The sequence below is a fragment of the Narcine bancroftii genome, chromosome 5 (genome assembly GCF_036971445.1).
Source record: "Narcine bancroftii isolate sNarBan1 chromosome 5, sNarBan1.hap1, whole genome shotgun sequence".
Taxonomy (NCBI): domain Eukaryota; kingdom Metazoa; phylum Chordata; class Chondrichthyes; order Torpediniformes; family Narcinidae; genus Narcine; species Narcine bancroftii.
In genome coordinates, this window is record NC_091473.1 from 167,516,821 (window position 1) to 167,528,012 (window position 11,192).

At 46.4% G+C, this 11,192-nt stretch overlaps 1 protein-coding gene across 6 annotated transcripts in view; it reads right to left on the minus strand.

Annotated features, from left to right (window-relative positions):
- ccdc66 (coiled-coil domain containing 66) overlaps positions 1 to 6,776 on the minus strand; it is a 55,195-nt gene extending 48,419 nt beyond the window's left edge. For all 6 annotated transcript variants that reach the window (XM_069939652.1, XM_069939651.1, XM_069939650.1 and 3 more), the window contains exons 1-2: positions 6,676 to 6,776; positions 1,643 to 1,707 (exon numbers count right to left, since the gene is read on the minus strand). In XM_069939652.1, coding sequence (XP_069795753.1) covers positions 1,643 to 1,707; positions 6,676 to 6,686 — 76 coding nt within the window. In that variant the 5' untranslated portion in view covers positions 6,687 to 6,776. The remainder of the gene's footprint in view (positions 1 to 1,642; positions 1,708 to 6,675) is intronic.
- Positions 6,777 to 11,192: the final 4,416 nt, after the last annotated feature.

Below are 11,192 nucleotides of genomic sequence, written 5' to 3' on the forward strand. Positions count from 1 at the left end.
TGAAAGCCAATTTTTACCTAGCATGCTCCCTGAAATAAAGGTCATAATGAGCAGTTATCCAGTATTGAGTACCCCATATCCTCGGTTCCAAAAACTGAAAAGATCCAAAAACAGAACTTAGTTTTAGCGCTGACATGATTGTCACAAGTGGGGGGGGGGGGGGGGGGGGGGAACCAACACCTGACTTTCCCATGTTTGATTACAATAAATGTGAGGGGGAAAAAACCCAAAATCTTTGTTTCTGGCAAAGATATTCTCCTGATGCTACTGTGCTGCTTAGTTCCATCATTCCGAAAATGGAAAAAAACACAAAACTAAAAAACATCTGGTCCCAAGTGTTTTGGATATGGGGTACTGAACCTGTAATGGGCATATAGGGCATATATTTTTTTTCTTTGGCTTGGCTTCGCGGACGAAGATTTATGGAGGGGGTAAAAAGTCCACGTCAGCTGCAGGCTCGTTTGTGGCTGACCAGTCCGATGCGGGACAGGCAGACACGATTGCAGCGGTTGCAAGGGAAAATTGGTTGGTTGGGGTTGGGTGTTGGGTTTTTCCTCCTTTGCCTTTTGTCAGTGAGGTGGGCTCTGCAGTCTTCTTCAAAGGAGGCTGCTGCCCGCCAAACTGTGAGGCGCCAAGATGCACGGTTTGAGGCGTTATCAGCCCACTGGCGGTGGTCAATGTGGCAGGCACCAAGAGATTTCTTTAGGCAGTCCTTGTACCTTTTCTTTGGTGCACCTCTGTCACGGTGGCCAGTGGAGAGCTCGCCATATAATACGATCTTGGGAAGGCGATGGTCCTCCATTCTGGAGACGTGACCCATCCAGCGCAGCTGGATCTTCAGCAGCGTGGACTCGATGCTGTCGACCTCTGCCATCTCGAGTACCTCGACGTTAGGGGTGTGAGCGCTCCAATGGATGTTGAGGATGGAGCGGAGACAACGCTGGTGGAAGCGTTCTAGGAGCCGTAGGTGGTGCCGGTAGAGGACCCATGATTCGGAGCCGAACAGGAGTGTGGGTATGACAACGGCTCTGTATACGCTTATCTTTGTGAGGTTTTTCAGTTGGTTGTTTTTCCAGACTCTTTTGTGTAGTCTTCCAAAGGCGCTATTTGCCTTGGCGAGTCTGTTGTCTATCTCATTGTCGATCCTTGCATCTGATGAAATGGTGCAGCCGAGATAGGTAAACTGGTTGACCGTTTTGAGTTTTGTGTGCCCGATGGATATATACATATAATGATAAAGTCCAAGAGCTTATCAAAAAAGGTTGGTTGAGATGTTAAAAAAGTTTTTAATTAAAACATGAAATTAACTGAACAAGAAGAGTAAATATATTGACTTACAAAAATACACTTACTGTACAAATTTGCATAGATGGCATGATTTTGAAATAAATAGTTTCACAATCTGGGAATGCTTATTTTCACTTCAGAAAGTCAAATGAAAAGGAACTGACAAAACATTTTGACTTGGATTAAAAAGTGAATACACAAATATTTTCATCAATGATACAGGGGAAGACCAGAATAAAGAACAATTACCCTACTGCATCCAAGAAAGTACAGCTTCAATGCATCATTAATTGTTAATATGGACAACTAGTTTAAAAAAAAACCCTCAAAATCATCTACTAAAATTAACACTTACCACAAGGTGCTAAAATTAATTTAGGCTTTCCATTCAAAAACTGTGTTTCAAGCTTCAAACCATCCCTACAAGCAAGAGTAAATTGTTAGAATGCATCTTACAAACCTGTTGAAGTCTTTTTTTGGTCCAACTTTTTCTTTAATTTATAGAGCTAACATACATTTATTAATTGTTCCTAGTGAAGAAAAGTTCCTAATGAGATTCAGATTTATTGTCAGAGTACATACATCACAATTCTGAGATTCCTTTTTCCTGCAGGTGTGGCAGAATTACCCCTAAACGGAAGTGCAAAAATAAACTATAGACAACATAAACATGTAACCAAATAAAAGAACTGAAGTTTACAAATGTAAACAAATTGCAATACAAAGAGAACAAAGAAAATCAATCAAAGTGCACAAGTAGAGTCCTTAAATAAATCTCAGATTGACTTTGTCATTGAGGAGTCTGATGGTGGAAGGGTAGCAGCCATTCCTGCACCTGATGGTGCGAGTCTTGTCTATACCTCTTCTGATGGCAGCAGCGAGAAAAGAGGGTGTGCTGGGTGGTGTGGGTTTTTGATGATTCCTGCTGCCCTCCGATGGCAGTGTTCCCTATAGATATACTCATTAGGGGGGGAAAGGGTTTTGCTTGTGATGTCCTGAATTGTGTTCACCACCTTTTAGAGGGCTTTACTTTTAGGAATATTGATGTTCCCAGACCAGACAGTGATGCAGCTAGCCAATACACTTTCCACCATACCTCTAGAAATTTGCCTGGGTTTCTGGTGTCATACCAAACCTCCGCAAACTCCTGAGGAAATAGAGGCACTGACGTCCTTTCTTCACAATGCCATTGGTGTGTTGGGTTCAGGAAACATCCTCCAACATAGTGACTCCCAAGAACCTAAATTTGCTCACCCTCTCCACCTCTGATCCCTAATGATCCCTAATACAATTTTTAATGTATCTTTTATTCTCCCAGTTGGTTTCACATCTAGTATTCAACTGGGAGACAGTTGACTACACTTTTCAGATTATTGCTGTAGGGCAATTTAGGAAGAATGAAACATTGATTTCCTTCTGTCTCCCCCTCCTTCCTCCCTACCCCACCACAAGGGGCATAGATTTTTTGAAGTAAACTGCAGAAAAGCAATCAAGATCAGAATATGATGTAACAAATTAGAGGTTAGTCAAGACCTGAAGTCCAGAATGGACCTTTTTTTTATATGAACAGAATTTTATGTTCCTTCGCTCTTCAGTCCTCAAACCTATTTCAGCATTCTACTTAATTGGGTTGAACAAAACCTGAACCAGCAACCAATCCATAAGCAACTTCAAAGCATTGTTTCATTACTACTTTTCTTCTTTCTTTGGCTTGGCTTCGCATACGAAGATTTATGGAGGGGTAAATGTCCACGTCAGCTGCAGGCTCGTTTGTGGCTGACAAGTCAGATGCGGGACAGGCAGACACGGTTGCAGCAGTTGCAGGGGAAAATTGGTTGGTTGGGGTTGGGTGTTGGGTTTTTCCTCCTTTGTCTTTTGTCAGTGAGGTGGGCTCTGCGGTCTTCTTCAAAGGAGGTTGCTGCCGGCCGAACTGTGAGGCGACAAGATGCACGGTTTGAGGCGATATCAGCCCACTGGCGGTGGTCAATGTGGCAGGCAACAAGAGATTTCTTTAGGCAGTCCTTGTACCTCTTCTTTGGTACACCTCTGTCACGGTGGCCAGTGGAGAGCTCGCCATAAAACACGATCTTGGGAAGGCAATGGTCCTCCATTCTGGAGACGTGACCTACGTCTTCAGCAGCGTGGATTCGATGCTGTCGGCCTCTGCCATCTTGAGTACTTTAATGTTAGGGATGAAGTCGCTCCAATGAATGTTGGGGATGGAGCGGAGACAACACTGGTGGAAGCGTTCTAGGAGCTGTAGGTGATGCCGGTAGAGGACCCATGATTCGGAGTCGAACAGAGTGTGGGTATGACAACGGCTCTGTATACGCTAATCTTTGTGAGGTTTTTCAGTTGGTTGTTTTTCCAGACTCTTTTGTGTAGTCTTCCAAAGGCGCTATTTGCCTTGGCGAGTCTGTTGTCTATCTCGTTGTCGATCCTTGCATCCGATGAAATGGTGCAGCCGAGATAGGTAAACGGGTTGACCGTTTTGAGTTTTGTGTGCCCGATGGAGATGTAGGGGGGCTGGAAGTCATGGTGGGGAGCTGGCTGATGGAGGACCTCAGTTTTCTTCACGGCCAACATTTTGGCAGTTTCCGCAAAACAGGACGTCAAGCGCTGAAGAGCTGGCTCTGAATGGGCAACTAAAGTGGCATCGTCTGCAAAGAGTAGTTCACGGACAAGTTGCTCTTGTGTCTTGGTGTGAGCTTGCAGGCGCCTCAGATTGAAGAGACTGCCATCCGTGCGGTACTACATTACTACATATTGTTGCTAACATCACCAACAAAAAACTTAGTAATGACAAATAAATGTTATCACAACTATATGCTTCCTATTATTATACAAATGAATCAAACTCTTTTTTAGCACTCTGAACTCAGTATTAGTATTCTTGCTTTTGAATCACAAAATCAGAGATTCAAACTGACTCCAGAAATGAGCTTAGGATTTAGTACCGAACTGACAGATCAAGGTGTTAACTTTCATAGAGGGCATTAATCCAAGCACTCACCTCTTCAGGAAGAAAAAGATCCAATGAGAAAATAAGGGGGTTTATCCAAGAGATATCTCACAGACAAAAACCACTGAAACCAGGTCATATTATTTCAGAATAAAAACCACTTGCAGAAAACTTGGTACTCTCTTTAGTGGATTCAAATGGGATATAGTCACTAAAGTCCTGAAGCAAAATGATGCAAAGGAGAGCTAAGGTCTTGTAAAAAATATAGTACCTCCAATCAAATAATGCATTGGTCCCTTAACACCAACTCCATAGCCAAGAAAGCCCAGCAGCACCTTTACTTCCACCGAAGGCCAAGGAAAGTCCATCTCCCACCCTCCATCCTCACTACATTTTACAGAGGATGTATCGAGAGCATCCTATGCAAGTGCATCACTGCCTGGTCTGGAAGCTGTATCACTCGAACTGCAATTCCCTGTAGGTGAAAGGGAATAATAATTGTGAAGATCTCCACACACCCCTCAAGTAAACTGTGCTCCCTTCTGCCATCTGGTAGGAGACACCATAAACACACAGGCCATTACGTCCAGATTTTTTCCACCCAAGCCATCAGGATCCTGAATTCCCATATGTGGATAATGTACCTTAGTCTTTTACTGTATACATCTTAACATTATAATGTGTTCAACTTCTATTCTAACTTATATTTATGTAAAAATGCTTCATGGTCCTAGAGAAACGCCATCTTGTCTTTACCATGTGAGTATGGTATACAGAGCCGTTGTCATACCCACACTCTTGTTCGGCTCCGAATCATGGATCCTCTACCGGCACCACCTACGGCTCCTAGAACGCTTCCACCAGCGCTGTCTCCGCTCCATCCTCAACATTCATTGGAGAGACTTCATCTCCAACATCGAAGTACTCGAGATGGCAGAGGTCGACAGCATCGAGTCCACGCTGCTGAAGATCCAGCTGCGCTGGATGGGTCACGTCTCCAGAATGGAGGACCATCGCCTTCCCAAGATCCTGTTATATGGCGAGCTCTCCACTGGCCACCGTGACAGAGGTGCACCAAAGAAAAGGTACAAGGACTGCCTAAAGAAATCTCTTGGTGCCTGCCACATTGACCACCGCCAGTGGGCTGATAACGCCTCAAACCGTGCATCTTGGCGCCTCACAGTTTGGCGGGCAGCAACCTCCTTTGAAGAAGACCGCAGAGCCCACCTCACTGACAAAAGGCAAAGGAGGAAAAACCCAACACCCAACCCCAACCAACCAATTTTCCCCTGCAACCGCTGCAATCGTGTCTGCCTGTCCCGCATCGGACTTGTCAGCCACAAACGAGCCTGCAGCTGACGTGGACTTTTTACCCCCTCCATAAATCTTCGTCCGCGAAGCCAAGCCAAAGATGGTATGAATGATAAATAAAGGTGACTTGACCTACTTAATACAAATTTAATGACAGTTGCAAAAAGCCTTAGATCAAACAACAGAACTTAACTGTACCAACAATTGTTTAACCAATAAAATTGTGAAAGGCGACCATACTTTTTTTAAAAAAAAGTGTGCAGGGGATTGCAAATGCACCAGACAATATTACACTGCTAATTATAATATAAATCAAGTATCATATGCTTGAAATTCACACTCTTCATAATATGTACATATGCAAATACATTAAGATTTCTTTCTCCCAGAAACCAATTACATTCCCCATTTTATTTCATGCTCAAAACGAACTTCGACAATCACGATCCTGTGAAAAAGAGTGAAGCAGGCTTTGTGGGGCGCCTTGCACCTCCTTCCTATTCGTTACCACAATTTTCCAGAGCCTAGTAGGTTTTTTAAAAACAATTTGGAAAATTCACCATAATAATATTCACAGTATCCCGAGAATAGTAAAAGCTAAAAAAAAAATCTGTCGAAGAAAACCACTCCGAGTCGCAGTAGGGGGATCCTAATCCGGATTTAACGAATATAAAAGAGGAAAACGGAGGAAATGTTTTGAATGATGTTTAAAGGCTTCGCCCGTTGTGTTAACACGGTGTGAAGAAAGAAAAAAAAAGCCTCTTATTTATCGAGCCATCAAAAAAATAGACGGCCTGTTTGTGAGATCGAGTTGGTAAATGCCCTGGTTGTCCACCCCCCACCCCGGGCAAGGTAACCAAAGCTATTCACTGGCTCATGAGCAAGGTAACTTTAGCTTTCTTTCGCATGCAGGAGGTTTGTCAACAAACCAGTCATTCCCAACACTGCCCTCGAGTCTAAAACGTGGAAATGAGTGCAATAATTCTGGCGCACACACACCACCAAGACCCTTCCCTTTGTACCGCCCTGTGGGACGCCCCCCAGGCTCCAGGACCAAGGAGATGACACGCTGCCCACTGCCGGATTAAAAACAAGTCAATGAAGTCACAAATTACCCCAAATTCATGGCACACGCTTTGCAATTAAACCGCCCGAGCCCCCGATCTCAACCACGGATCCGTCGTCAGCTGCATCGCGGTTGCTGGTGACAGAAAGAGCTCCTCTCCGATTGGCCCAGTCACGCTGCGCGACTCCAGCCAATCAGCAGCCCAGTTACTCCGATGTCCCGGCGCGCATGCGCCGGGCGGAGAGTGCGGGAGCGTGAGGCGAGGCGAGTTGTTTGGCGGCCGTCGTGGGGGAGTTTCGGTTTCCGTTGACAGTACAAAAATACTGTTCAGGTCGTGTTTAATAAGATTTGGAAAAGGTCGAACTGTACGACTTGTCTTTACTGCTTCGGGTGTTTGGATGCGACCTCATCTGTGAGGGGAGACTGGTTTCCCCCCCCCCCCATTCTTTAAAAGTAGTGCCTTTTCAACAGTTTTTTAACTCTTTCAGGTAGCCTGAGAGCCCCCTTGTAAAGCTGCAGAATCTCCCCCCCACCCCACCCCACTTGCGGCTAAAGGCATACCTGAATGCGCCCAGAGTGCCTCCGAGGTGCAACCATGCTCTGGGAGGGATAATCGGTGGAGCGCCGGGTTCTGCCGCTGCCTGAGACGCAGTCGCACGAATTTTAAGACACCGACAGTGTGCATGCAGGGCATTGCAGGTGCGTCCTCATTTTGGAGTAGATTTGAGGCTTACGGTATCAGTGAAATAATGGGTTCTAATTGGGGGAGATGCAGAGATCAGATGGCGTCTTGACCATTTGTCTCAAGAAGCCCAGGAAAGGGAGCTGACAGGGACAGTGAGGGATGGGTCTACATTTGAACGCCTGGGCAGTACACTTTCAGCATGTGGTCACATCCATAGTAAAGCCCAAGTAGTGGCCAAGCTTAAGAGCCTCAGGAAAAAGTTCCACTCGGTGCTGGATCACAACAGGAGGAGTGGCAGTGGACATTTGGAGTGGCAATACTTTGAGCAATACCACAATATCTGGGGGACTAGCTGCTCATCAACACCTTTGAGCATAGTTAGTGGTCTGGAGAGCCCTAATTTGCCCAGTGCCGCAACCAGCAGCACTGATGGGGAAGACACATAGACTGAGGAGGGCCAGGTCACCACAGATGATTCTACTGGCGCAGATATGGATGTCCCCGAAAGAGACAATGCAGAATTCACTCTCTGTGGAAGTAGTGACGTGGGACTATCACCAGAGGAGACAGGTATAGTATAATTGAGGTTTTTTTGCATAGAAAAGCACATAATTCTAATATCGATGCCCTTTTCCTGATGCAACCCACAGTACCCCATCCAAAACGCAAGCGTCAGAGGTTGACAAAGACTCAGCTTCTCTAAGGAGTTGGAGAGCCTGATGATGGTACTTGACAAGGAGGATGGAGAGAGGGATCGCCTGGGTGTAGAGATGATGCTGGAGCAGGAGTGAGCGATGCCGATCTGAGGGAGGAGGAAGAGGATGCAGAACGCTGGTCGGAAGTGGACAAGCAGGTACAGGCGGTGACTGGGTTGTCATCTGCACTGTGGGAACTCAATGCTACAATGGACAGGCAGTCCTCCATTTTACAGAGACTGATCACACCAATGGAGACTAATCAGCATCCGCACCCCTACGGGAGTAATGTTAATGCTACTCACTCATTCGCAACTTTGTTATTAATGTGCATCATTCTTGGAATGAAACACTGATTTGTGCAATGTGCTGTGCCCTATTTAAAGGATTAACACACTCAGCAGTGCAATATTGTGAGGTCCAGTTGAGGTGTTAATTTTTTTGCACTGTGTTTTTGTCCGTTCAATGGTTTACAGCGAGTTGGTGGAATAGGTTGAATTGTTATGTCATGTTATTATCTACCTTGAATATTTAAGAAACCAAATAAATGCCATGGAAAACAATTTTTATTAAAGTTCCAACAGGCTGAGAAGTCTCTTGCATTTCATTTCAATCACACTGTTTGCTTCACAAGATTCTTTCTTCTTTGGCTTGGCTTCGCGGACGAAGATTTATGGAGGGGGTAAAAAGTCCACGTCAGCTGCAGGCTCGTTTGTGGCTGACCAGTCCGATGCGGGACAGGCAGACACGATTGCAGCGGTTGCAAGGGAAAATTGGTTGGTTGGGGTTGGGTGTTGGGTTTTTCCTCCTTTGCCTTTTGTCAGTGAGGTGGGCTCTGCGGTCTTCTTCAAAGGAGGCTGCTGCCCGCCAAACTGTGAGGCGCCAAGATGCACGGTTTGAGGCGTTATCAGCCCACTGGCGGTGGTCAATGTGGCAGGCACCAAGAGATTTCTTTAGGCAGTCCTTGTACCTTTTCTTTGGTGCACCTCTGTCACGGTGGCCAGTGGAGAGCTCGCCATATAATACGATCTTGGGAAGGCGATGGTCCTCCATTCTGGAGACGTGACCCATCCAGCGCAGCTGGATCTTCAGCAGCGTGGACTCGATGCTGTCGACCTCTGCCATCTCGAGTACCTCGACGTTAGGGGTGTGAGCGCTCCAATGGATGTTGAGGATGGAGCGGAGACAACGCTGGTGGAAGCGTTCTAGGAGCCGTAGGTGGTGCCGGTAGAGGACCCATGATTCGGAGCCGAACAGGAGTGTGGGTATGACAACGGCTCTGTATACGCTTATCTTTGTGAGGTTTTTCAGTTGGTTGTTTTTCCAGACTCTTTTGTGTTGTCTTCCAAAGGCGCTATTTGCCTTGGCGAGTCTGTTGTCTATCTCATTGTCGATCCTTGCATCTGATGAAATGGTGCAGCCGAGATAGGTAAACTGGTTGACCGTTTTGAGTTTTGTGTGCCCGATGGAGATGTGGGGGGGCTGGTAGTCATGGTGGGGAGCTGGCTGATGGAGGACCTCAGTTTTCTTCAGGCTGACTTCCAGGCCAAACATTTTGGCAGTTTCCGCAAAGCAGGACGTCAAGCGCTGAAGAGCTGGCTCTGAATGGGCAACTAAAGCGGCATCATCTGCAAAGAGTAGTTCACGGACAAGTTTCTCTTGTGTCTTGGTGTGAGCTTGCAGGCGCCTCAGATTGAAGAGACTGCCATCCGTGCGGTACCGGATGTAAACAGCGTCTTCATTGTTGGGGTCTTTCATGGCTTGGTTCAGCATCATGCTGAAGAAGATTGAAAAGAGGGTTGGTGCGAGAACACAGCCTTGCTTCACGCCATTGTTAATGGAGAAGGGTTCAGAGAGCTCATTGCTGTATCTGACCCGACCTTGTTGGTTTTCGTGCAGTTGGATAATCATGTTGAGGAACTTTGGGGGACATCCGATGCGCTCTAGTATTTGCCAAAGCCCTTTCCTGCTCACGGTGTCGAAGGCTTTGGTGAGGTCAACAAAGGTGATGTAGAGTCCTTTGTTTTGTTCTCTGCACTTTTCTTGGAGCTGTCTGAGGGCAAAGACCATGTCAGTGGTTCCTCTGTTACACAATAGATAAAGCGCCAGGCTGCAGGCTCATGTTTGGGGTTGGAACAGTTGGTGGGATGGACATACTCCAGTGACAGTGGCAAACCCTGAGACCCCTCTCCCCTTTACAGGCACCGGTGGCCTGGTGATCATTACATTCTTGGCTTGTGGGTGCAGAGGGATCTGTTTCAACAAACGTGCACTCTGGCAAAAAGTTATCCTTGTTAATCTCACATATATTGTGCAGAACACAGGTAAACACAACATCTGGAACAAAAGCAGTAGAAATATTAACGTGCTTGGACAGGCACTGCCAGTGGCCTTTTAGACGACCAAAGGCATATTCCACCACTATCCTTGTGGAACTCAGGGCTTTGTAAAATCTTTGCTGCTCTGGATCCAATATTCGGTGTTGTGTGAAGCCCTTCATCGTCCATGTTCAGAGGGGGTACGCTACATTGCCCACAAGATGTGCTGGGTCCTCAACTCCATTAACATTTTGGGACACCAGGGAAGTCAGGTGATGGAGTAGTGGCTGGTCGGGTTGAACCAGCCCTCTCCAGAAAAAAAGTTTGGAAAAGACCGAGCTCAACGAATATAAAACAAGAAATAGAAGATAAAGTTACAGAGAAGAACAAGAAGATGGCACCCAAGAAAGAGAAAGTAAGAACAATGGGAGAAAAAAAAATCACCGGAGAAGAAAAAAGAAGGCCTTACCTGCACGCAGGAGCAGGGAGCTACGGTGGTGAAGAACGGCCAATCTCCGAGGTTGGTGAGCGCCCTGCGAAGTCGCGAACTCCCGACCGGTGGACTCCAAAAATGGCTCTCGGAGTCAAACGTGCGCAATCAAAGGAAAAAGTGAACACCAGCAGGAGGGGGCTCAGCTGAGGAGTGGGCAGTTACAACGCGACCAGCTGAGGGATGCCCGGCATCAGGGCGCTCAGCTGGAGGATAAAAATAACGATGAGGAAAGGAGTGAGGAGCTGGACAAGGGAGAATGACAGCAGGGTGATCGACAACGAGGATCAACAGCAGGAGGCCTGATAGCCCACGAAAGGAGGACCAACAGCAAGAGGCCCAACAAAGACATGGAAGTAATTTATCAGGAAAAGCAGA